Raw genomic sequence first — 27,791 nt, forward strand, 5'->3', positions numbered from 1 at the left:
TCTCTCAAATGGGCCCCGCTCCAATTGCTAAGAAAACAAATAATATTCCTAAAAAAAATCCAATATAATTCTTATCTCATAAATCTTTTTAGAAACCAGTTTTATGATTCCTAGACTCAGATGTCACAATTGGTTTTTATAAATCCATAATTTGATAATATTATATATTTAAGATATACAGAACCTTTCTTGGAATAATATATAATCTATTATCTCTTTTTAATGTAATATCCTTATTTTATTATTGAGGTATATAATAACTTTTCTTTAATTAAGCTTTTAGATTTTTTTTCATGAAAAAAGAAAAATTAATTGATTATTATTTTTTCTGGTAATTTGGAAAATGTATAAGCAATTGAACTTTTCTAGAATAAAAAAAAGTGTGAGAATGAAAGTTTTTGGTTCAAATATATTTCTTGAAAAGAGAAATAAATTTATTAATAGATTTTTATTGTCAAGAATTAAATTATTAGACGAGACCCTGAAATAATTTTATATGAATGCTTTAACATTTTTATATATAAAAACAAATTAACAAGAACCATACAAAGAATTCTTAATAATTTGCTATATGTTAAATTGTTATTTGTTTTGGGGAGATTTGCATGTTGGTATAACTTCAATTTTATATTCAAATGCCCCCACTTGAATTAAGCATATAAGTCTACGGAGGAAAGGTTCCATGCCTTCAACAAAAGCATACACTCTGTTTCTCTCCCCTTTGTTCTCACCTTCGCTCCCAGTACTGCATGCCATGTCTGGTCTTATGCTTCTGAGTCTCATACCCACTGTTCTTTTAGGTTTCACTGCTGTTCTCTCTGCAGCTGAGCTTCAGCGATTCGAACATGCTGCCAAAGCCGATGGATCTCTAAGCCTTCTGGTTGTTGGAGACTGGGGAAGAAGAGGAGCATATAACCAGACCGAAGTTGCTCTTCAGGTCACAATTACATACAATCTCCTCTTCTTACATATTTATACATCCTGCAGTATCATACAAGTAGATATATAGAAAATGATGAATTCACGTCACCCTTATTCATTAACATGTTCTTTTATATGGTCTTTTCTCAGAAACATCAATATTGCTTCTTCTTTTCCTTTTCTTTTCTTCCTTTCTTTTCTTTTCTTTTCTTCTTCTTTTTTTTAGCAGATGCAAAAATCAATGCTTTGATTTTAAACAGATTGACCGACGTCGATAAACAACCTTATATAAGAGTATCATTTTTTATCTTGTAATTTTTAATCGGGAGATTCTAGTCTTATAACACATCATATACATCAGTATATATCACATCGATCCTCCTCTCATTTCGACCATAGTATTAGTAATATCAATTGTGTTTTCAGAAAGAGCATGAGAGAGCAGTAATAGAAGAATAGTAATAAATAAAAGCCAATAAAGCTAACCCTAGCTAGTTAGAGTAAACAAATACATATAAAGCTAGTGATGAACTGGTGCATGACCTTTCTGGGGGAAATTCTTCCGAGCCTTGGTAGTTGGTACCGAAACCAAGACGTTTACGTTAGGATATTCCCTCGGCAATTTTTTAAGGGCGTCCCTCCAATTAAAGGATGATGCATTGTTGTCAGGGATGTTAAAATCACGAGTTGATTCTTAAAATCTTATGATTTTACGAGTTAATATGTATATAACATGTTAAATCAGGTTAAAATTTGAAATTGGTCAAAATCGGTCAAACTCAGTTAAAATCGGTAAAATCAGATCAATTTTACGAGTTTGACCGATTTCGACTGAATTTGACCGATTTTGAGTTTTAACCCGTAAAAGTTAAAAAATTTATTGCCTCCCTGTCCGAATCCCCTGACACTCCACTATATAGTCCCAACTCCCCATTTTCCCTTTTCTCTGTTACTCAAATCTCAAATTTTCAATCTTAGTAGACTAACACCAGCATTAGAGGATCTTGGGTATGTGAAAGCCTTATACTGTATTTTAGGGCGGGAAAGCATGATCGGAGGATCGAAACCATGGAAAGACAGAGGTAGATGGTGAGGAATCAAATAAGTAAAATAAGGTATAGGAATACTTATATAGAGAGAAATATTGTGTTTTAAACGAACCATTTGTTTACTACAAAGAGATACGACAAAGACTCATAGAGAACTTGAAATACATGTCTTGCTTGGTGGGATATTTGAACATTATTTCTAAGACTTGTTAATAACATAAAAAAGATGGAAGGTGAGTGATATGAGATTAAATTGATGTTATTTTGTATATTTTTGTTCTCATTGTCACGGGTTCACTGTATTGATCTCTGTTAATTTTTTAAAAAAAGTTGGTGATATACCTTAAAATTTTGTATCATCTCACTAGTTGTCTGCAGTGTGTTTCAAGACCTGTTCTCTAGAAAATGTTCTGAAATTCTATCAATAAAACATAGTTGTTCAATCTTTTTTTTTCTTTTTGTATTTTTAAGTTATTAAAACCATGTAAATTTTTATTTGAATTATATATTTTAAGGTGTTTGGATATTTGTATTGTTTATTTCACTTTTATTTTAATTGTGTTATATTATTATTCACTACTTGACTGAAATTGTCAATATATAATTAGTTAAAATATTTTTCTTGTAATTTTATGATTTTACTATTTAAGTTTATAATTCAAATTTATATTATTTATTTTATGTCGTATTAAAAATATGTTTTTAACAATTTTGATTGTGACGTTTTGCTATTGTTCTCTTACCACTACTTTGTTGTTTGTGGAGTATTATTCCTTGTGGATTCCATATACCATCTCACTACATGACATGTTAGGAGAGCCCACATGTAACAGATGGGACCACTATTATTGTCCAGCTAGCTTCCTATATATATATATATATATATATATATACACATACACGCGCGCGCGCGCGCTTGACTTTGTCTGGATTAACTAGAGATACGAGGCTACAAGTGCAAAGTACGACTGAGATTGACAGCTTTTAGTTTTATCTACATAGATAGCACACGTGTTATGTGATAGGTAGAGCCAAATTTTATTCAATGCTAAAAATATATATTTAAGTGATCATAATCCGAAATAGCTTTAATTAAATTAATTATAACACGGTTTAGAATATGAAACTGAAAGAATTTGTTAAAAATATAAACTAAAAAAAATTGTAATGTTTAATATCTAGTAATCTAATATTAAAGATGAAAATAATTTTTTTAAAAAATACAATGTTAAAAAAAAAACTCAAATCAATTCTAAATAACTTAAAAGAACCAACAACTCATGATATGATATGAAATCGAAATAAAAAAAATTCAAAAGGATGATTGGGTAGAAAAAATAAAAGTTTAATAAAAAACATCAAAAAAACTCTGAGCCAATCTAAATTAATTTTACAAACCCATTCTTGGAATAATCAAATAGTAAAAAAAGTTAAAAAAAAAATTACAAATCTCAAAGGCAAATAATTTAATACAAAATGATAAAATTAAATCATAAAAAAATCAAGAAAAAAAATCCAAATCAACTAAGGTTAACTCAACTAACCCGTCACATGTGGTATAGGATCAAGATAAAAAAAAAATTACACCTCCAAAAAAATAACCTAACAAAAAAAACCCAAGTTAAATAACAAAATATTGTTTATCTTGACCGACTTGCTCTAGAAACAATAAAACAAAAAGAAAAGCGAAAACATGATAAAATTTAAGGGTAAATAATTTAATGTAAAATTATTAAATTGAAAACAAATAGTGATAATAAATTAAGAAAAAAAAATTCGAGTTAACTCGACTGATCCACTATTAATAACTTGAGATTAGAAAAAAATATTTAAATTTTAAATAAAAACTAGTAAAAAAATATAAGTATCTATTTAAATTTGGTTAGCATAAACATGGACAACATCGATATTGCAATTGTGCAAACTCCATGATTTAAATTGTAAGGAACGAAGTAGAGCATTGCTAAATATATTTTTTTGATGAAAAATATAGTAAAATATAACAACTTATTTATTTTTATGTTTTAAAGGTATTTTTTAAAATATTATATTATATTTTTTATTTTAAATTATTTTTTTAATGTTTTAAGATTATTTTAATATACTAATATTAAAAATCAATTTTAAAAGATTAAAATATATTATTTTATTATATTTTAAAATAAAAAATATTTTAAAAAATAACTATTATAAAAAAATACCACCATAACCCTAAACCTGGTTGTTGTGATTGCTTGGCCTTGTGGTGAGATACTTTGAGCATATCTTTTGCTTGCCTAGTTCAAACTCTGTATTGATTGCGCTGTCTTCTCTTATAAATGTCCAAGATAATATTAGAAAAAAATGTCTTCGATATCTATTATATTATATGAAATCCCCCATCAAATCATTTCAGTTAATTTATTCATTTAGCCATCACCTTTTGTTATCTTCAGATGGGAATAATGGGAGAGAAATTGGACATTGATTTTATAATCTCAACTGGAGATAATTTCTACGAAGGTGGATTAAACGGCGTGGATGATCCAGCTTTTTATGAGTCATTTACGAGAATTTATACAGCTCCTAGCCTGCAAAAGCAATGGTACAATGGTAAATATCTCTAGATATCGACTATGATTCAGTGAATAATTTTTGCTTTGAGCATCGTGTTAGTAGCAGTCAAGTTCAGCAAGACTAAACTCCTCAGCTCTATCCGCATGCTTTGATGACGTTCCACTCCTCTGACCCTTGAGCTCTGGCGCCTTATAGTTTGATGATCTCGAATCTAAACCACTATTATTTTAATTGAATAGTAGATATGAAAAAGGTTAAACCGTAATTTCTGCTCTGCTGTATTGTATGCTGCAGTTCTGGGAAACCATGACTACAGGGGTGATGTCGAGGCACAATTGAGTCCAGTCCTTAGAGAAATGGATAGCAAATGGCTTTGCCTAAGATCATTTATCGTCAACACAGGTAATTCTCTCCCTTCAATCTTCCATTTTCTGGAATTAAAACTCACATTATAATCTTAACAATTTTAAAAACTTCTTGCTGCAGAAATAGCTGAGTTTTTGTTCGTGGACACAACTCCTTTCGTCGACAAATACTTCCTCGAGCCAAAGGACCATGTGTATGATTGGAGTGGCATATTACCGAGGAAGAGTTACCTTTCAAATGTCTTGGAGGTAACAATTCGAGCAATCAATTAGCTTCATGATTAACAAAATAATAACTGTTTGGAAAATATGTAATCGTGTCGTAGGATTTGGACATGGCACTGAAAGAATCCGTTGCAAAATGGAAGATTGTAGTTGGTCACCATACAATTAAGAGTGCCGGACAACATGGTAACACCGTCGAGCTCAATTTACAACTCCTCCCGATCCTCCAGGTAATTATTTACATAAATTAAATTAAAGGTGTTAATTTATGGAAACAATTCGATAGCTTTTCTTCGAGCAAACTGAAGTTAATTAGTCAGGCGATAACTTTTATTGAGCATCGATTCTTTTAATTTTCAGGCAAATAATGTTGATCTTTATATAAACGGACATGATCATTGCTTGGAACACATAAGCAGCAGTGAAAGGTAAATTCTTTATTAGATTTTTTTATATTTATACATGGATATTTCCAATGACTCTTGGATTACAAAATAAAAAATAGTCTGCTTCTCATTCCTAAATCCAACCAGGATTTAAATTTAAGAAATAAGATTCTCAAATGTAAATCCTAAAGTTGACAGCCAGAACATTCCCTTAAAGAATGTGTAAAAGTGACTCACGGTACAGAAACAACGAAAAGAAAAGGGAGGTAGGCATAAATGCGCAACTGAAGCTTTAACTAAATGTTGCAGCCCGCTTCAATTCTTGACAAGTGGTGGTGGGTCAAAGGCATGGAGGGGCGACGTGGCCTGGTGGGATCCGAAGGAAATGAAGTTCTATTATGACGGGCAAGGTTTCATGTCGGTCCAAATTACTCAAACTGAAGTTGATGTTATGTTCTATGATGTTTCTGGCGAAGTTCTGCACAAATGGAGCAGGACTAAACAGATATCCTCTGCAGTACTGTAGACAAGTTAATTTGTATCGATATTGAGTCTTTTCGTTTGTTTCGTTGATGTTAGGATATCTTTTCTTTCTATGTTGGATTCTATATATCCTCTGCAGAACTGTGGACAAGTTAGTTTGTATCAGTATTGATGCACTCAACATTTGATCTTACTGATCACGTGTCGTGGAGAGTTTTACTTTCGTGATCTTAATTTTTTTGTCCGAGTTTCTATGACTCCTTGTTGCAAAATTACCTTGGAAAATACCGAAGGAAGCATAAGGATTGGACAAAGAAATAATAAAAAAATAAATCAGATCGTGCATTTGGCAGGTCTACTTCAGATTAAAATCCGAGGAGGTTAAAGATAGGGATGTGCATGTTTTTAGAGTATTAATAATATGGTGAAAATGCCAGGATCGACTTGGGATCCATTACGTCCAAGTAGAAAAAAGATGGACTTGGTGTGGATGGAGCATTACCTGACAAGAATGGAGTACAAGGGCCGTGGTTGCAACTGCATCTCCACATAATACGGTAACGAGTAATTGACACGACAATCATCATTATCCAAATGGCCCAGCTCAGCCAGCCTATCGTTAGCTATTGATTTTTGGGTTCAGAAGCACATTGGCATGTGGTTCCCCAGGCGTTGCATCTAATTCGAAGATACTAAAAATTTTTAGAATGGAGAGCAAAAGCTCTGCGGGGGCGGAAGATTAAAGTTGCTGTAGATAGAATAAAACAAAACAATGTAGCATAGCTAACATGAAAATGCTAGAACCCGTTAAAGACTATAAGAATATTCGGATATAATTCCGTGAGTTCTCCAGTATGGTAAGCTCATTAGTAATTCTTTATGTAATTTACAGGTGTAGTCTTCCAAGCCAGCAATTGCAGCTGAAAATCTTTCCCAGTCAAAGTTTTGCTGATTCCCGCTGCAAGTGGCGCAACTGAATATCATTTCAACCACTTGATGATCCCTTAAGAACTGCGATTTGAGGCTTCTAACCACTTCCTGCTGTGATTTTGATAATCGTACCACATCCCCAGGTTCTACTTCAGATTGAGCATCTGGCAGGTCTGAAGCTTTCCAATGGTGAAATTGTACCGCCTAATAAGAGTTACTAATTAAATCAGGTGATTGATGAGATTTATGAAAATCTCTTTTCCTAAAGTAGGGTTAAACTTTTGGTCAGTCAAGAGCACTCTAGAAAAGCAGTGTTGCAGATGGGAATTGGTAAGATGTTAGGTAGTGCTGCATGAAATTATCAACATCAGCCATGATGTAAGCACATTCTTCAGAGGAAATTCAATGGCAAGTTTTACAGAGAAGATTTCAAGATGGCAATGCACTCTAGAGGCCTTGTATCATGCCACAGAAAAAGACACTCCTGCGTCAACAAGCTAAACAAATTCTGTCACAAATATTTTGACATATCAGATTAGGCATTTTGGCTCCATGGACAGAAGTGGAGTAGCAGGCATATCAGACTGTCCAAGATGCATGTGACCTTTCGACTTGCTACATTAACAATTTTCATCGTGATATCAACACCTAATTCTTTATGGGTTGCCTAATTCTAGAAGTACTTATATTTTCCCTGAAGGTAAAAGTCACCGAGCCTGATGCCCTGATTCTACCCTGATTCTAGATAAGTACAGAAACAAAAAGGCCGAAGCCCTATTTCTGCTGTGTTGAGTATTGCATGAAAAGCAAATTGATTGCAGCAAGATAATTAGGCCAAACTCATATGAAGCAAGCTATGGTGTCAAAGCGAAGCGAACAAGTGATAAAATTTGTGAACTCACTGAATATTGATTGAGATTATTAAGCATCTGAAGCAGTGAAAATACCTGAAGTGCATGCAAAATGTTGACAAACTCCTGCTTAAACAACTCATTTCCCCTTACTAACTGCAGTGGCTCCATTAGTAGTTCTGTGGAATCTGAAAACAAGCCTTCTGCTTGACAAGAACAAATATCAAACCCAAGCACATGCATTCTTGCCAAGCATATATCAAATCCTAACTGTTGGTGGGATGCTGGATCCAGAGAAAACCAGTACATATTGCTGGATGCCAGCATAGGTAGCTTCAATTCAGGCATGTTTTTTGATAGAATGGAAATGAGTTTTGCATCCTCATCATGGGCACTATCACGGCTAAACCACAGTGTAAGCGTAAGTCTCTCTCCTTCAATTATCTGTGAAAGGAAACTGATAAATTAGAGTAGAAAACAATGAAAATCAGAAAACAGGCAAATAGCTTGGTCTTTACTTGGCATAAATTGGTAGGAGAAGAAAAGATTACAGATTTGTAAAGAATAAATGCATATTGTTTTAGGAAACAATTAAAGCAAGTCCTAGCACAAACTAACGAAATACAAAGTGTCCTGGCACTGTAAGTCCACTTCATCATCGAGTACATTTAGTCCAACTTGGTCATCAGAATAAATTCCCAAGCTAGTAGCTCAGTTTCTTTTTGTTGCAGCTAACAGAATTTCATAACCAGTTGACCAGATGCATAAAGCATAGTATATTACGCTCTCTTTTTTTTCATTACTTCATAAGTTATGTCTCGAACCAACATCACCAATAATTTTTCATTTGCACTTTCTGTGAATAGCAATCGATACTTTTTGTAATTTTTTTTTTTTGGTTCTTTTTTTGGCAACCCTATAGCAATACCCGCCTAACACTTGATTCTAAAACCAAAATGAAAAGAGAACCCACATGCATAAGCCACAACATGCATGTAATATCACTTCATTATATGCATCCAGAATGCTGAAACTACCACTGATCAAAATCAATCTGAAACTACCACTGATCAAAATCAATCGGAATGATAAAGCTACACTAAAGGTGATTAAGTTGCAAATACCATAGTAACATTAAAAAAAAAATAGTGAAATAGAAAATGATACAGAGCTCGTAGAGCCAGTGAAGCAAGTAAAAGCTAAAAAAGTATTTTTGTTGATAAAAATAATACTCCTTCCAGAAACAAATTTAAAATGTAGTAAATTTGTCCAAGGGCATAAACTCCGGGATGATGAAACAAAATGGAATAATCATCCACGTCTCATGAATCACAGAAAAAATGATTTACCTCATCGACAGCATGAATATTGCAACTGTCAGCTGTATATATGGAAACATCCTGATAAAAACAAAAAAAATGAGTGAAACAAAAATGACAAGAAACAAAACAATTGATCATCATCGCAACAGTAGCCCTTACTCCGGCCATGGGAACAAGAGTAGCTGGTTCCCCATCCTGGAAGTGAAAAAGTCCGCCTTTGAAATCCTTCCCGTAGCTATTCAAATAACACACTGCCTTTTCAATAAAATTTTTTTTACAAATATAACAAAAGCATGAAAAAAGGAATTGTCAGCACAGCTAACTTAACACATAAAATGCAAAGATTACATATAAATAAATAAGATACCGTAAAGTGCCGTTGCTTGAGATAGGGCCTGTTATCATCACTGTGCCATCCAATGCTAGCTCCTCTACACCAGCTGATTTGATTTCCAATATATATATATATATATATCAAAACGTGGAGGATTAAAAACTAAAAGAAGGAAAAATAACACTAGTGTCCAATATAACTGAATTAAAAAAAAAAACTAACCTAATTAAGCCAGTGAATTCGACGCAGAGCTCATACTCGCAGCCAAAAAAGTGTTCAACCTTTTCTTTCAGCCTCTCTCGGATGGGAACAAAAGGGATGAGAAAGGGAGCAGAATTGGTGGCTATGAGATGGGAAAGAGTGGTGGAGAACACGTTGGGCCTGTACCCAACAGTGCTGCTGCTTTTGTGTATGAATTCCAATTCCTAAAAAAAAAAAAAGACCCAATTCATGAATCGATAGCATTCGTTAGAGGGTGGGAAGCATTAGCAGTGACCCACCTTGCATTCTTCGCTGGTGAGGAAATTGTGAAGGATGAGACGCGGCGGCTTCAGGCTCCCTGCTCCCATCTCCCTGCTTAGAAGCATCTTCAACGGGATGTACAGACAAAAAAAAATAACTGTTAAGACTTAAGAATGAAATATGACAGCCATATCCATATGTATGCTAAATTCCTTTTTATTAAAATGAAGACTCACCGTTGCGTTTTTTTAGGAAAACCATCCTGTTTTTCTATTACCTTTTTCTTTCCCTATTTAATATAAAATACAAAATAACTTATTAGAATGTTATTTTTTATTAAATAATAAAAAAAACAAAATTACATTATTTAAAATGCTATATTAACGATTTAACTCTGGAGATGCCCTTTAGCCCGCAGCAAAGCCTTCCGGACAGTTTTCGTCATTCTCTCTTTCGTCCTCTTTTATTACTTTACATTCGGGTAACTACATATCACCACCCAATCTATATAGGCTCTTACAAATCAGTCCCCTAGTTTTAAATTTTCTTCTTAATAATAAGGAGGTGGGGTCCATAGACCACACTATTTATTCACAGGTCGGATAAACTCCAGACAGTTGTGCAATTAAAAACAGGCACGATTGCTTACAGAACATTCATTATTCATGAACTCGGCTAAAGGTCCACGGAGACAGCGAAGAGGGGATTCTAACATATGGTAAGCGTAACTGACTGACTTGAAGTATATCCTCACAAATTCGTGTTGCCGCCGCTCAAAACATGGTGAGATAAACATTAAAAGATGCGCAGATATCACTAATCATCCATGTCAAACCACCTCTCTGGCACAAAAACGATGAGTTCCTTCCTAGAAAGAGGATGCCCGTCAGAACTAGCTCAACAAGTTTTCTGAAGAAGATATGTGGGTGTTAAATTAAGATGAGGTTTCTGCCTAGTGTATTGAGTTCATATAGTAAGACAGCAAAAAAAGAAACAGGGAACAGAAGGGATTGCCAAGAGAACAGGGCTGTTCCTCATCCCCTTTGTCACCGCCAGTAGTATGAAATGTCAAAGTCTCATATGTTTTCCCGCGCTCTTTTTACATTTGCTATGAACTCATTTCAAGCCGAGCCTACCCCTCTAGCATTTGACAAGATACTCGCCCCCCCCCCCCCCCCCTCCCTCTCTACACTGCTCCAGCTGACTGGCCAGCTACTGTATGGCTAACACTTTGCTGTTCTTCCTTTTTCACAGCTATTCCATCCACATCTCCATTGGAGTCTTGTCTTTGAGTCATTTCAGCAGATTTCTCTTTTGGAGAAGCACTTGTATCATGATTGGACTTTCCTGGTCCATTTTCCCTTTCCTTTTCTGTCTCTGTAGGAAAATTCGTCTCAGTAGCAGTCGCCGACAACTGCAGCGCAGATGATGCATTGCCGGAACCTGGAGGAGGGAGGAAAACACCTGTGCCGGGGATGGGGACAGGTAGGCGAGCCGAAGGATGCCTTGGAGAGGATGTAGGCCATCCAGTTGAAACTGGTGGGATGGGAACTGGTGCAGGGAATGGCATTGGTGCTGCAACTGGGGTGGTCATGAAGAGTGGCTGTACACCATTTGGAGGTGGAATTTGAGGCCGAATAGGTGGCACTAACAGTACACCAGTTGTTGGAACTGCTGCGTAATGCTTGGGCACAGGATGACGAGGATGATTCGGGGATCTGCTTGGCAGTGGACCCCAATGGGAAGATGGGGCTACGGCGTGTGAAGGAAGCCGCGGGCCATCATTAGATGTAAGTTTCTTTGGTTGAGACTTGGTGAAGGTAACAAGCATCCGTTGCTTTTTAATCATGGGGATTGCATGCTTGGCCAAATCTGATGACTTCCCTTGCATCACAAGTAAGGATCTGTTTTTGTAGTAAGAAACATTACTTCAGGAATGTAAGACCAAAATTGCAGTTCATTATCATGAAAGTAAATGTGAAGAATTTATATTCAAGGGAAGGAAATGTATTGCTAATCACATCTCATCATATAACTGTTTCACCATGGCTCTAGGGAAAAACTGAATGCTTGGAGGCAGGTGTGTATTGAACCTTACTCATGTTTAACCCCTTCTATCCTACAGTTAGAAAGTAAGTTGAGCTGTTTGAAGGCAATTTAGCTGTTTGAGATAATGTCATTTTCTAGACATGGTGCAAGAGAAGTTACAGCCATGTGGAACTAACACGTAGAGAGAAAATCCAGACATGCCATGAGAAGTATAGTTTTTTGTTGGATTTCAGCACAGAGAATCACAAAGGAAATTAATTAAAAGAACAGTTTTCATGAAAATAGAACTTCACACTTATCACAGTGGATACAAACCATATCAATTCAGAACCTAATTTCAATGCTAGTTACCTGAAAGTTAATCATAAAAACAGATAATAATCTTGATGAACTATCGACGACACAAAACTATGAAGAGTTAATAATGATTACCCAGGTGCAACAGAAAGCTTGAGAGACCCTTTATAATCCCCATGATGCAGGGTATCAATTACTTTCCCAAAAGTCAGCTCACATTCTGTCAAGAAAAGAACTGAAACAGGCTTTCCAAACCATGGAGGCCACATGTGAGGCTGGGAGTGATCACCCTGCAGAAATTTCCACAAAAAATTAGGCTTGCTTAAATAATCAATGTTATTTGAAATCATTACACATAATACCACAAGTAGTGACCTCATTATAGATATCAATTATGCAAGAGTCTGGCTTCATGGTCATAACTTGCATGGCAACAAAATGTTCGATTACATCTTGCAGCAATGCAGGAATGGATTCTACTCTCCGCTCTGCAAAATTTATTCATAACAAAATCCAATAAAGGGTATAAGAACTAGTGTTTCTTTAGCATTACAAAGAAAAAAGAATCTGCATGCATCTTAACCACACACGCACACATGCAAAAAGCTCTACATAAGATATGACGTGCCTTTGGAGGTCCCAGTTGCATTTTCATCTTCTGCGGGTGCATCTGCAATGGGAAGACCCAATTGTATCATCTCCCTTCCATGTCCCTTCATGGGCCTTTTGGAGAGGACATATGTCTGACCTGCTTTTGAACAAAGAACTTACACATGATCAACATTTTCACTAAAAGCAATTACTTTCAGCATGCATGTGACAGACAGGAAGACCTCCACCAAAGCAGGAAATACTGCCATAATATGGATGCTACTGTAATTAGCTTTTTTTTTCACAGAAAATTTCATAACACGAGTACAGATGGCAATAGAAACTTATGCTTTAGAACAAAACAAAAGGAAATAAAATATGGATCCTCCATTTCATGTCTAGGCAGTAGATGGGGATAATTAAGCAGCAAAATAGATAGAGGGAATCCTGAAACAGGCCAAGGAAACTAGGAGAGGAAGCTTAAGATTATTAGCTTTATAGACGATTCTTAGCAAGTTTATACAGAAAAATATCAATTCCAAAGAGTTTTTATTGCTTCATAAGGCTACAAAGGTTGTCTATGTTACAAGAGCGAGTATTTATCTAGCAGTGAGATTAATCAGACACCTTGCATCTGAAAATTGAGTAGCTTGGCTTCCAAACATGAGCATTTAAGCACTCTATTCACAATTTTTTTTGCTCTAATTCAGAAACGAACAAGATCCTATAACCAAAACTAGAAAAAAAAAAATACTATGTCCAACATGCATACTGCAAAATTGCCAAAACCATCACTTGAAACATTGCCAACTGACTACAACACTAAAATAACATTAGAGAATCCAGAATGCGACAATGTCATGTTGTTGGCAGTAAATTAGATATGGTAATAGGATAACACATACTGATAATAAAGCCTGACCTCACCCAAAATTCTGATGTCAACAAAGCATACCAATCCTCAAGGGTACTGATTAAGAAAATTAATATATCCTTTTAACATGCTTTCACTATGATAAATGTTTTTTGAGATTCCGTTAAATTATATGAAAGCATTTTCATGAAAGGTATGCATACCTCAAACATAACACTGTACATGCTATCAACTAGAAGAGGCATATCTAAGAATGGGCCATCTAGGATATGGGGTAGCAAAAAGCAACCAGGTTTACACATACATATATTTACATACACGTATATATAAGTAATGCTATCTGGTTCATAGTAGTGTGAGCTCAGCACCCTCTCCATTTTTTTCCCAAATGGACCCAAGTCATCTCTCTTTCACAAAAAAGGTATAGGATTAGGTAATTTCATCACAAATATAACTGAAGCATACATAACATCCAATATATTTTAACCCTCTTCATTACAACTGTTAGTTTCATATACATAGTTCTTGGATTTAAGAAGGATCTTAAATTATTTATGCAGTCTTAAAAAAGGGGCTGCCAACTGGAAAGGTATCCGCGGGGCAGGACTTTTTAGCTGAGCTAGCAATAACACATACTGATAATAAAGCCTGACCTAACCCAAAATTCCGATGTCGACAAGCACACCAATCCTTAAGGGTACTGATTAAGAAAATCAATATATCCTTTTAACACACTTTCACTCTGATAAATGTTTTTTGAGATTATGTTAAATTATATGAAAGCATTTTCATGACGGTATGCATACCTCAAATATAACACTGTATAGGCTATCAACTAGAAGAGGCACATCTAAGAATGGGCCATCAAGCAAGGAGGCTCTTACCCCATAATAACCTAAGCTAAACCAATCTCAAACTCTGGCCCAAGTAAAAAATAATGCTGGTCAACCCCTAAAAGAGTACAATTAAGTATCTTCAAAATAAAACAATTAATCAATTGTGGACACTGCAATAAGTATTTACAGAAACTATAGTTTTTATATATTGTTGATAAAATGTGAATCTCTAAGGTAGATTCCATATTCTGGAATAGCCAGATTAATAAACAAAATCATTTCATGAAAGCAGCAGCAGTGTGAAAAGAAACGGAATATTACTAGCTTCTCTTAAGAATAAGGCTCCATTAATGACTTACCTTGACACTGTCCTCTTTTCCCAGTAGCTCTTAACTCATTAACCAAAGAAACAAGCTTTGAAACTTCCAAGCCATCAAGCAAGTTTTCATACAATTTCAGTCCATCAACCACATTAACCTAGAGAAAAGATAAACAAATTAGAAGTAGGAGAAACAAACTGAAATGGCTATCTAAAACAAACTGTAAATTTGGTGAGAATATCAATAGCAATGATGCTTGTAAAAGTGTTACCATCTGTCCATCTATCTTCTCCTCAGCAACAAATGTTTTTGGAGTGATAGCAAGATTCTGCTTCTCATTCTGATTGTTGCTAGGATGTGAATCACTCTCTGGTTAGAATAACAAGATCTTTCAATAACAGAATTAACATGCCAAGATAACAAGATGAAACTTGGCACGAGGCAAAAGGTTCACAACAAATTAATTTCAATTAGAAGATATGAATTCCAAGATAGCATGTGCAGCAAATTAATTTCAATTAGAAGATATGAATTCCAAGATAGCATGATTAATTTCAATTAAAAGACATGTATTCCAAGATAGCATGTTAAGTAGGCTCCTTTAAAAAGTTGCAAATGACTCTACACTGAAAATATGTTCCTCATTGCCAACCCCAAGAGAGCGCAAGAAAGTGACCTTCGGGGCTAGACCGGTCATCAACAGCCACAGCTTCTGAATTTCCAGAAAAGGTTCCTTGTGCATTCCCCGAACTATTCTTGTGGTTATCTGTATGTGATTTTGCAGTAGCATCTGCTGACATGACAAAGAAATTAAATGAACATCATTGTTTCCCCAGAGTAGTTTCTAGGACAAGGCATTGTTTCAAATAAGAGCACATATTTGTATTCTTAAACTTCTGCATTCAATGTGGTGTTCATAATGTAGGAGTATGTAGCATAAGGAGAGTCAAACAGAACAACTAACAATCCAAAACTTTCTATGTCACAGTAGATTTTAGGAGAAAGAGGATAGAAAATATTGGTAGAAGCAAAATACAAAAAGAAACTCCAAGCTTACACATCAGAAATAAAAGCTTCAACAATTTTAGGCTAAAAACAAATTACAGAAGAGAAGATTTTCCGTTTTTCCTACACATGTTGTGCAAAACAAACAACATTCGGAAAGTAATCACAACAATAAGCATCCATCAAATTATTACATGGCACATCTACAAAAAGATGTAGGAGAGACATAACTTGTCCAAATCTGACTTGATAGATGTAAATATTTAGCAGTCAAGATTGTATACCAACAGCATTTTTTACTTGCACAACTTCCAAGCCATACATAAAACAAGGAATGGATACTTGGCACCAATTTCTCATCTACCAAAAAACAACCGTTGAAGAAAACACATTGAAAACCACACTTAAAGAACGTTGCCACGACAATATGCTATAATCATTAATTGTCCAGCTTGCCAACCCATACTCTACAAATTCGAAGATCATAAATAATTTTTTGAGAATACAAGTCTTTTTTTCAAGAACAACACTTTTCCTAATCAGCTTCGGGATTGACAAATCCCAGCTCACGAATTAAAAAATAAATTCTATGGTGACAAAAAATTCACATATAGCAAACCATGCATTGATAAAGAAGACAAATCTTGTTAAAAAGCAATTACAATTAAGTTAAAATACACTAATTACCACCATGACAAATAATCAAGGAACAAGCATTCAGCAATCCATAATCAAAATTAAAACTCAAATATCACCTTTCTTATCGTCAGATTTCCCACCATCACCACCGGACTTTACCTCCTCAAATTTCTCACTCCTAATATTCTCCGAAGAATTTCCATTAAAACTATGATTCTCTACACTAGAATTAACCCCTTCTTTCACTGCATCACCACCACCACCACCACCCCTATGTCCTCTATTAAACCCGGCACTCGAAGATCTCTTAAAATCCCTTCCCCCAACTTTACCGTGATCGTAATAAAACCTCTGCTGATGATGATGATTCTGCTGCTGCTGCTGCTGCTGCTGCTGTCTCCTCAATACAACTTGTTGCAATGCAACAATAACCTCCCCCACCGAAAAGTACTGCTGCATATGCAGCACATGATTCCAATTACTCCTCCTCTGCTGTATACACCCTACAACTAAATCATACTCACCAGCTTCCCCGACGGCACGCAGGTGGTGGCAGAGAGAATCAATAATCGCATTGGCAGCAGCGAATTCCCCCCTCAGCCACGAGATAAACCCGTCGCGCTCGTCGACAGGGAACCACTGGTGCCTTTGGAGTTGGTGCTGGTGGATCTCATTTCCACCACCTCCGCCACCGGCAGCACCAGCAGGAAACTGAACTTTGTCCGGTATGACCACATTTCCTGGTGGCATTGCCATTTTGATAATCTAATAACTAAAAAAGTCCTAAAAGTATCACATATAAAACATGGCACTAATAAATCCTAGATCTAAATCAACTATAGTTAATTAATTAGTTAATTAATTAATTGATCTTAATACTCGTGAATTTCATAATCTGATACCATTTTAAGCAGATCAAGTGGAAATTAAGCACTAAATATTACAAAATTCAATAATTAATAGCACTAGATATCAGAATTAGACAAGCTAAGCAAGGTCGTTAGTTTCAGGAGAGGAATTTCTAGCTAAAAAGGAATGCTCAGATCTGACAAAAATATATTTATATATGTAAGTAAGAAAGTAGATAAAAATAAAGGTGTTGAAAGGTAGTGGAGTGATAATAAGAGAAAAGGTGTTCTGGAGAGTAAGATCTAGGGTTTTTTGAGTAAGGGCTGTGGGCTAAGGGGAAGGAAATGGCTTATAGAGAACGCATCATCATCGTGTCCAGGAAATCTTTACTTCTATCAATGGTCCTAAATGGTGGCTAAAGAGAAGAAATGCAAAGCAAGTAGTTCCCATTTTCACTTTTTTATGTTGTACTTTTGAGCAAGTAGCTTGGGTAAACTCAACTGTCTCGGGAGTAAACTCAGTTGTGGTGCGGGTGTGGACGGGACCCCGATTAGAATATTCTTAGAATTTGTGTGTTTTGGTCATTTTGGACCCGAGTTCATTAAACTCCTAGGGTTTAGGTGCCAAACTTCTTTTATAGTAAATTACTGGGCCATTATAATTTCAGGAATTAATAAAAGAGTGATTACTGTAATTAAAGACAGTAAATCTCAATTGTATTTAATTTATTTCACCTTTTTATTTGTGTTGATGTTGTGGAAGCTAGGACCACCATGCCTAATTTGCAATAGGCAGGGTAATGGTTAACTAGAGTGGAGATGTTGATTGTTTGGTTGCTTTATAGCGTGTTTGGTAATGTAGTTGCGGATGCTTTTCAAATAACTTTTCATGTTAAAATGTATGTCAATGATGTTTTTTTATTTTTAAAAAATTATTTTTGACATCAGCATATCAAAACGATTCAAAACATACAAACCATATTAAATTTTAACCAAAAAAAATTTCAAATTTTTTAGAAACGCAGCCGCATTCCCAAACGTTGCCTTAATAGATATGTGCTCTGTCATATATTTGTTAGGATTTTGTATCTGAATTTTTAATTTTTTTAAAAAAATAATATTAACAGTAGTAAAAAGTTTTTTGTGCTGAATATATTAAAACAATTATATATTGAATTGATTGTATTTTATAGTGTAGCTCATAAAAAAAATTAAACAAAATATCCACCAACAACCAAAAAATAATTTATTAAAAAAATCTAAAATTATCATATGACATTTTTTTTGTAATGTTAAGAAAATAATATATTAAATTGATTTAAGTTTTGTGGCTTGACCTATGAAAACTGGATGCGGTTCATGAACTTCATTGTATTTTTTTAGACTAATTTTTATTTAATTATATTACATATGAGTCAGGTGATGTACTCAAACTTTATTTTTTTGTTAAAACCATTTGATATTTAATTACATCACAAAAAAATTAAATATTTGTAAATTTAAGCATCGTCTAAATATCAAAGTATTTATTTAAAACTATGATAAACTTGTATATATTAAAATAAAACAAATTATGTAGGCCAATTTAAAATAATAAAAGGTTGAATGATTAAATTTGAGGGAAAAAAATGGTAGGGAAAAGAAATAAAGGTAGAAAAAATTAAATAAAAAAAACATAGAAAAAATAAAAAGTTCTTATGCAAGGTTGCCTGAAAAAAAAAAAACATGTGGAGCATCGCGTGCTATCATGGTTTTAAAACCTATTTTAATTTGTTTTTTCAGCTCAAAACACTGGGTAATATTTTAAAGTTCTAAAACAAAAAAAACTTTTTTTATATATTAAATCATTATTTTATCATTTAAAATGAAAAATTATGATTTCTGTTTCTTTAATATAAAAACTTAGACAGATGTTTGATATATATGGTTTATATTATAATCTTGAAAAAATCATGGCCACATATTTTTATTTTTTCATTTATTTAAACATTTTTATTTTCTCATATAAAAATTAATTCTATTGTTTTCATTTTCTCATTTTTAATCTCCTAATGGTTTTTTTTAAATGACTGGTTAAATTATATATAAAAAAACTATTTTTTCTGTAAGAATTTTATTTTCACATAGATTTGCAAAACATTTTAGTCATTGAGATTTATTTATTTCTTTAATTTTTTAAAAAAATACAGTTGAATTCTTTTATTTCTTTAATGTTTAAGAACAATATTTTCAAAAAAACTAACCACTGATTTTCTTAAAATTAGCTGTCATCTTACATGATTGAATTGCACTGTTGAAGTTTTTTCCAATACAATGACGTGACCCAATATGCTTCAACGTATTCATCTGTCCAAAAATAAAAATAAAAAAACACGTGTTTTTTAAGAAAAAGACAAAAAAGACCCTGGCATTTGAAAACCAATTACGTGATTCGCGTGCAAATATAGAGATAGGATCTGTCATCGAATGGTCTGTCACTCTGTGGACTTAAATAAAACGCAGTCAGTCCTTACACCTTGACAAAGCTAGTTAATTAGTCCCTATAATTTCAAATATTATTTATTGAATCTTTATGTTTTTTTAATAAACTTGTGACTCCATCCCTTCATCGTTAAGCATTAATGAAGTACAGATCCATCATCGTTTTAGTGGTTTTTATTCTTAAAATAGTCTCCTCCTCTGTAGTCAAATTGTTTAATTCCATATGTAACATTGAAATGCTAGAAACTTTTCCCACCACGACTCACTGCGCCACGAACCCCGAGTCACATGGACGTCTTGTTCAAGTAAAAGTCAAAGATCAAATGACAATCAAAAGAAAGCATGCTCTTCCACTGAAACCAATCATTTCACGAGGAAAAGAGGATCATTTTTCACCGGCGCTTAAAACCATATTTATATTTAACGGTCGATTTATTGATTTTGCAAGTCCACTCTTAAAAACATTTTGCGATAACTAAAAAAAATAAAAATAGAAGGACTGGCATGCTACTAAATATAATATATATATATATATATAGATATTAAAAACAAATTATTTTGAAATGATGTTCGTTGTTTATAGTATTTAAAGTAATGTTCACACCATCCAGCCACGACACGAGTCTAAAAGATCAATTTATTAATTGATGACGTGTGGGGTTTGATTAATTGAACGGCTAGGAGAAAGGATGGGCGGTGGTGAGATTATGTTTGATGAGATGCGAGTGAACAGTGAAGATCTTCGATTGTCAAAGGAAATAAAGGGGGTCTTCTCCCGTGGATATGCGAAACAGTACCAAAAGAGAGCAGAGCAGGGGCGGTTCGGGTCGTCGTCCATCTCCGGGTTTCACAATCTCGCTTGGTTTTATAATTTTAATAATTATTTTTAAAAATATATTTTATTTAAAATAATATTTTTATTTTATTTTTAATATTCACATATTTAAATAATTTAAAAAATTAATTTAAAACAAGAAAATAAATTTGATTTCTTATATATATATATATATATATATATATATATATATTATCACCGCAATTAGGGCCTTCAACTTCTTAGCAGCATCTCCCTGAGAATTTATTTTTAAAAAAAATTATTGCTTCAAGTCTAATTTTTAAATTTTCAACTCATTTATAAAAAATAAAATACTTTCTTGAAATATATAAATAAGTATACTTATCTTTTATATATATATATATATATTTGTTATCATGGCAGTGATTATTTTTTAAAATATTATTTTGTTGAAGGTATATTAAAATAATATTTTTTAAATTTATTTTTAATATTATTATAATATAAAAATATAAAAAAAATTAATTTTTTTAAAAATATTTTTTTAATAAAAAACAAACACGGTCATATATTTGCTTGTGAACACAAGCGAAGCGGTTAGCAGCAGCAGTGATACATGAAAAGGTCAGATTTATTTAACGTCACGGATAAAAATTAAATTGCAAGGGAATAAAGACTTTGAAGGAATACTCTAGTCATACGTATCTTTTAATATCGAATGCTTCTAGATTTCGAGAATTAATTTTAGAGTTTTGGTATTTTAATAGTTATTATTTTTTTATTTAAAAATAAATTAAATAATATATTTTTTATTCTTTAAAATTTACTTTTAATATAGTATGTTAAAATAATCCAAAAATATATATAAAAAAATTAATTTAAAATTAATTTAAAAAAATTAATTTTTTTAAATATTTTTAAAATGTAAAAACAAACAAATTTTTCATTTAACAAGAGGCTTATAAAGGCAAGTACGAATTTACTGACGATTTACCCGGGAGGACAGATTAATAGATCATTTTTCTTTTTATCACATTTTTGGAATGCTTGTTTGGCAAAGACATGCCGACGTGTCTCTATTTTATTAGCTTGCCATGTGACATTGTCCAAAGAAGCACCAGCTCCGAGAATCAAACGCATCTCTCCTCTCCCTCTCTCTTTGTCACTGTTCTCTCTCCCTTCTCCAGTATCTCTCCCGTAAAATGACCGCTGCCACAGCAAGTATGGTATCTCAAGCAGCTTTCAATCAATCAAAGCCCTCCCTTGCTCTCAAAACCCAGCTAGCCTTTTCTTCAAATCTCTTCTCTACACCTTCAAGTAACATTTTAAATTCTGTGTCTCCGTTTCTTGTTTTTATTAATCTCTCTGTGCATAAAATTTACATGCGGGTTTTTTTAAAATGTTTTATTTTTAATGTTACAGGAGTGAGTTTTAGGGCAAAGAGCCAAAAAGGGCTTGTAGTAAAATGTTCGATGGCAGCTGCAGAAATGAATTCCAGGGCTGCTGTTTCTAGTGACAAGGGAATCAAGAATCCCATAATTGTCATTGACAATTATGACAGTTTCACTTATAATCTGTGTCAGGTTAGTGCTTTCTCATCTTAGTTTAATCACATGGTATTTGAGAATCTAGACTTTTCTTCTTTGTTTGGTGTTCATCTTTTTTTCTAGATTCTGTTTTAGAGATTTTGTGATGGGGTGAGATCTTGAATTCTACCGCCTGTTTGGTTGCTGAGAAAGTGCTTAATGTAAATGGAAAGTAATTGTGTGTGAGTGTGATATGGTTCATCATTTACAGAAACCAAAACTACACATGTGAGTGTTGCAACGCATTCCTTGTTTGTTTAACTGGTATGACTGCAGCAGTGAACTTTTCTTTAAATGATGCAAGAAAAAGGTTCAAGACATTGCAACTGATGGAAAGAAACTCTTTAATTTGAACATTTTCTTCAAATGACCTAACTATTGTCAACAACTGAGAATGACACCAGTGATTAAATCCTGTACTTCGAGGACTTTGCTAGTGTCGCCTTAGGATAAAAAGAAAGATAGTAATTTCTGTGATATGCCAAAGAAAGGCTATAATAAGTTTCAATCGAAATTATAGTTGTGAAAAAAAATTAGAAACTTTATAAAGCCTTTACCTGTGCAAAAGTTTTGGTGTATATTCTTTTGCGTGATTTATTTTTGTAAACTGCCCCCCCCCTCCTCTCTCTATACACATAAGCATATACATACACATATACAAACATACAAACATACCCGGTGTGTGCGCATGTATGTATCTATACATATCTCCAATTTGTAGTTTTGACATATAAATCAAAACCTATAACTCTATTACCTTGTGTTTCTGAAGTACATGGGAGAGTTGGGCTGCCACTTTGAGGTGTATCGGAATGACGAGTTAACTGTGGAGGATTTGAAAAGGTGAGAATTTATATGCTATGCAGTTACCTGGGATTTGTTAATCCATGCATGTAGTATGATAGAGTTCTAGGTGTTAAATCCTATGTAGAAGACTGGATCATACATGAGTTGTTTGTTGTGCTCGCTAATTGCACATGTTACCTTTTCTCTTATTTTAATAGGAAAAAGCCAAGAGGTGTGCTCATATCCCCAGGCCCAGGTTAGTTTTTGCTAAGTGCGTTATCTTTACTATGCAGAATCAAAGTGAGATGAGACCAGAAGAAAAAAAAGAAGATGAAAACTATATTTATGCTTGGCATTTCCTTTTATAGGAACGCCCCAAGATTCTGGAATATCATTGCAGACAGTTTTAGAGCTTGGACCTACCGTCCCTTTGTTTGGTGTGTGCATGGGGTTGCAGTGCATTGGAGAGGCTTTTGGAGGTGACATTTTAAATCTTTATTAACATCTGTATGTTTCATCTGTTTATCTGGTTGTCTGATATTTGCTTTTCCGAGAATCATCAAGGAACTTGAACAATGATTAAGGTATTTTATTTTCAACACACGCAGCAGTTGTCTGATTGTGTTTTCTTTACATATTAGATAGTACACTGTTTTGTTTCAGGAAAAGTTGTGCGCTCACCTTATGGTGTTGTGCATGGGAAAGGTTCTCCTGTGTATTATGATGAGAAGGGAGAAGATGGCTTGTTTTCTGGGTTGTCAAAGTAAGTAATGTTTGATCAATTTACATGTCATTATTTATATTACACCCCCCCCCCCCACCCTTACTGTTGCTGGCCTTCTCTGGCTAGTTACATGCAATTATTAAATTCCTGATATAAGTTTGAAAGAATTACTTAACTTAATGTGAATTACAGCCTTATTATGTAAACTATAAGTTGACAACTGATACATAATTCCAAAGTATATGAAAAATTTGCAAATTATAATGGTTGAAGATTGTAATCACATGTTTGTTAGGTTCCCAGGGTCTATGAAATACACACTGAAACTTTTTTTTTTTTAAAAAAAGTGTTCTAAAAAATGACAAAAAATGGTTGGCTTTCTTTGAGCTTCAAGACATAACCATAGATACAACATTTTGCTAATGACCGTTAGACATTACTCATACTTGAACAGTGATAAAATGATTGAAGTCACTGGAAAGTGCCATCACAGAAAATAGGTGAAGGCCATGATCACGTGATGTGGGTTTGTCCTCACGAGTTACCACAACTAAAATCTAGTGTAGATTTACTTTTGCATATGATATAATCTGATTTTACCTAGATGCAAGTTGGCAAATACTAGACAGATGTAACTCTTATTTTCAAATAAAATAGCAAGGCTGTAGCGAGGGGATTTTTTCAGTGGTTGGTCAAGTTTTGTCTTTTCCTTACCTCAACTTGCTGGTGTATATTAGCATTTTAGTGGTAATTGGAGGAGCAAAACATGTTGAACAAGCATGCAACGTCGTTGGGCTAGTCATTTAGAGGGAAGGTAATGGTATATATACAAGGTCAAAGATACACATTCCTTGTTAAGAAGTTGGTTGAGTAGAGTCCTGCTCTTATGGCAACAAACAAGTGGTGCTTTTTATTTTGTACAGTTGATCAACTATGACATTGCTAGAGGGTTATCTTTGTTGTCAGAAATGATTCTCTTAAACCTGACCGTTCCTTTTAGACAGGTTCGTTTTCTGAATTTTCCTTGGTCTTTGCATGTCAATGGTCATTTTTATCATTACGATACGCTGTGTTTTCTTATAAATTTATCGAATTATTATTTTCCATCAGCTTTCCTCTATTTTTGTTGAAAATATTGCTAAATTGCTATGTTCTACCAAAATTTCCTCTTTAATAGCTTTTTCACTATACACAAATTCCAAGGGAGAACAAATTAGTAAAGCATTAAAATTCTAATAATTTACTTCCCATGATTTGCCTTAAGTTTGTTTCTATTAAATTTCATCTTAATCTTGTCCATATATGATAATGGTTTGTCTCAATATCTTTAACCTTTTGCAGTCCTTTCACTGCTGGAAGATACCATAGCCTTGTGATTGAAAAAGAAAGTTTCCCTAGTGAAGAATTAGAGGTCACAGCATGGACTGAGGATGGTCTCATAATGGCTGCTCGCCATAGAAAATACAAGCATCTTCAGGTAAGATATCCAATTGTTAGGAAATTGCCCTTTCATACAATTACCTGACAGGCCTGAGCTACTAGATGAGGCATCCATATTTGCTTGTTTTGATTTGACAGCAGCAATAATGTTTTCTGCAATCTGTCTTCTGCACTTGAAAGTCTTGCATATAGACTTGTGGCTTCATCTGCATAAAAATGGAATATGTAGAATCAATAATTCTAATAATATTTTTCCTCTCCCGCTTCTTTCTTTATGGAAAAGCTTAGTACTGGTAAGGGCAAAAAATTGTTCTCTAGCATGAAATAATGGACTTTCTTCGTAGCAAGAGCTCTTCCTTTAACATGATAATGTACTTTTCCTTTAAACTCTCAATTTTTCTCAGGAAATTGGACAGAGAAAAAATTATGGTTAAGTAATTCCTTCATATTACCCACATGAAGGCGTATGATCGACTGGGCAAAGAAAAATGGAGCATTGATATGTCTTTCAAGTTACTTGGAAGTTACTGGTTTACTGTCATTTTAGAAATGACTTGTGTTAATCTTTAGTCTATCAAGCTATATGATTATAATCACTCATAGGATTGTTATTGAGCAGAAAGCCAGAGTGTTTCAGTCATTATGAAATGCTCATTAAGGTAGCACATTGTTATCTGGGACACGTGTCTTCTCTTCTAAGACTTATAGGCAATAGTATTGTGTAGAATGCAGACACATAGTTTAGTTATTCTTCTAGTAGAATCCTTACAGAGTAAGGAATGAAAACAAATAAAGAGCTATATACCTTTTATGTCTCATCTCTTTTACCACACTATGTGTTTCATAGCCCCAGAAGCATGCATTGATAAATGAATGAAACACAGTCTAATGCTTGAATGCAGGTTATGGAAGTTTTAACCCCAAGTCCACCTAAGTTGTCCTTTATCTCTCTGTCTATTCATCAAGGAAAATTAGAGGTCATAAAGTTATCATCACGACTTTTGGAAACAACTAAACTAAATAAACAGAGAGATTGAGTTATTTAAAGATTCAGCTCAACAGATGATAAAAAAGGGAAAAAAAATCACGATGGCAGTTGTCCTTCTACATGATGTACATAGCACAAAATCCCTTATGCATCCAAGCGCTTCAAATTTCAAGTTACATTCTTCCAGGACATCCTTTTGATGTTTTCACTTTAATGCTGCATGCAGCAATAAGAGTAGTTTGATCCAGGTCATTATCCAATAACCTTCCCTCACTGACCCAATGGCCTCAGCTGAAATTGCAACGGGCAAGTAATGAAAGTTTTTGCATGAGAATAACATGATGTTGATCTTAGATACTTTTGGGGCTAAGTGGGTATGTTTCCTAGTTGATAGATCATTATCAATTAGCTCATGTTAGTTTCTGCAATGTCCAGAAACATTCATGTGCTCAGCATTCCCTGATCATTTTTCAACATATTGCTGATGTTTCTTCCCCAACTTGCTCTACTTGCTTATATGTAACTTTGTATTCTTTGATTAGTGCATTGCCTATTATGTCATGAGTATACTGAAATCGCTGTTGCTGGGGTCCTATGTACCAGGGTGTCTATCATGGTTGTTAAAAACAAAATATGGTGAAATATAGAGGTGTCCCTTCCAGTTTTATATAAATATCAAAATCCATGCATACTCAACCACATGCAGAACATGCTGACATTCAAGAATATGTATGTATCAATGTATTTATGTACATGCATGTGATGGAATATTTCAAGAATGTGTTTGTCCCTGGAATTGGTGCATGATAAGTTATTTACATCGCTCTTACATGTGATCAGATGTATCTTGATAAGGTGATTGAATTTTTTGCAGGGGGTGCAGTTCCATCCAGAAAGTATCATAACATCTGAAGGCAATATAATAGTTAGCAATTTCATCAAAATGATAGAGAGAAAAGAAGCTGAATCTGAGAGCTAGAGGCATGCGAAGACTTGCTCAATACATACACTGAATAAAAGGGAAAAAAGAAGAAGCAGTGGAGCCTTTGGACTGGTAGTTGTGTTTCTCTTACCGTTGGACTGGCATATTAATTCTGTGTCGGAAGCAAATGGCAAGCGGCTTGTTGTATGAATGCATTATAGCAGCGAAAGGGATCCCCTCTTTATTGGGAAAAAGAACCTGCAAGACAGCAATTTGCACTCTTTAGTTTTGGAACATTCTATTGCCAGAGAAGTTTCCAAAGACTTGTTTTAAAAGTTGACCAAAAACTGCTTAATTTATGAGCACAACAGGGCCAAGGGAGTCCTATATATCCATTACCTATTAATAGGTTGCGTAGTGTTTTTGAAAAATGAGGTTGAGTCGCTGAAAATAATGGATCGGTCAATATCTGGTATAGGCGGTAGAGCTTTGGCCTTGTCCTTTATGATACGACTTTTTTCAGAAAGCCGAAGAAAAGTACTTAACAGATTTTCCCATTCAAGGTCCTCAAGCCACCAAATGAATTTTGTAGGGATAGGGAAATCAAAGATAGTGCCCCTCAAAATCATGATGACCCAAACATTTCGATTCACTAACAAATGAAGTGATACGATAAGATGGAATGCTTGGTTTGTGTCAGGTGCACAAAAGTTCAAAGGAGTTAG

The 27,791-nt window shown here is 34.1% G+C and overlaps 4 protein-coding genes across 7 annotated transcripts; 2 read left to right on the forward strand and 2 right to left on the reverse strand.

Annotated features, from left to right (window-relative positions):
* The first annotated feature begins 653 nt into the window (after positions 1–653).
* On the forward strand, positions 654–6,219 carry LOC133704197 (purple acid phosphatase 4-like). The gene is made up of 7 exons (XM_062128977.1): positions 654–937; positions 4,406–4,562; positions 4,821–4,928; positions 5,013–5,140; positions 5,218–5,346; positions 5,477–5,544; positions 5,812–6,219. Exons 1-7 carry the CDS (start codon positions 683–685, stop codon positions 6,026–6,028), a joined length of 1,062 nt encoding a protein of 353 aa, XP_061984961.1. The 5' UTR covers positions 654–682; the 3' UTR covers positions 6,029–6,219.
* A 500-nt stretch (positions 6,220–6,719) lies between these two features.
* On the reverse strand, positions 6,720–10,651 carry LOC133704196 (uncharacterized). Its single transcript, XM_062128976.1, has 7 exons — positions 9,923–10,651; positions 9,645–9,847; positions 9,456–9,528; positions 9,248–9,343; positions 9,116–9,166; positions 7,863–8,210; positions 6,720–7,119 (listed from the first exon to the last, which is right to left on the reverse strand). The coding sequence occupies exons 1-7, from the start codon at positions 10,007–10,009 to the stop codon at positions 6,793–6,795; spliced, it is 1,185 nt and encodes a 394-aa protein (XP_061984960.1). The 5' UTR covers positions 10,010–10,651; the 3' UTR covers positions 6,720–6,792.
* A 138-nt stretch (positions 10,652–10,789) lies between these two features.
* Positions 10,790–17,858, reverse strand: LOC133704195 (RNA demethylase ALKBH10B-like). Of its 4 annotated transcripts, none has more exons than XM_062128972.1 (8): positions 16,612–17,858; positions 15,528–15,644; positions 15,123–15,220; positions 14,891–15,008; positions 12,859–12,981; positions 12,606–12,718; positions 12,366–12,520; positions 10,790–11,788 (listed from the first exon to the last, which is right to left on the reverse strand). In XM_062128972.1, exons 1-8 carry the CDS (start codon positions 17,249–17,251, stop codon positions 11,071–11,073), a joined length of 2,082 nt encoding a protein of 693 aa, XP_061984956.1. In that variant the 5' UTR covers positions 17,252–17,858; the 3' UTR covers positions 10,790–11,070. The 4 variants fall into 4 exon arrangements, with proteins under 4 accessions (XP_061984956.1, XP_061984958.1, XP_061984957.1 ...); XM_062128974.1 differs by having other exon boundaries at positions 15,528–15,641; positions 16,612–17,856; XM_062128973.1 differs by having other exon boundaries at positions 12,859–12,978; positions 16,612–17,855.
* A 3,864-nt stretch (positions 17,859–21,722) lies between these two features.
* On the forward strand, positions 21,723–27,472 carry LOC133705898 (anthranilate synthase beta subunit 2, chloroplastic-like). The gene is made up of 8 exons (XM_062131329.1): positions 21,723–21,937; positions 22,043–22,203; positions 22,979–23,049; positions 23,211–23,248; positions 23,361–23,471; positions 23,656–23,755; positions 25,058–25,193; positions 27,019–27,472. Exons 1-8 carry the CDS (start codon positions 21,823–21,825, stop codon positions 27,121–27,123), a joined length of 837 nt encoding a protein of 278 aa, XP_061987313.1. The 5' UTR covers positions 21,723–21,822; the 3' UTR covers positions 27,124–27,472.
* Positions 27,473–27,791: the final 319 nt, after the last annotated feature.

Source organism: Populus nigra, chromosome 10 (genome assembly GCF_951802175.1).
Source record: "Populus nigra chromosome 10, ddPopNigr1.1, whole genome shotgun sequence".
In the NCBI taxonomy this organism is placed as follows: Eukaryota; Viridiplantae; Streptophyta; class Magnoliopsida; order Malpighiales; family Salicaceae; genus Populus; species Populus nigra.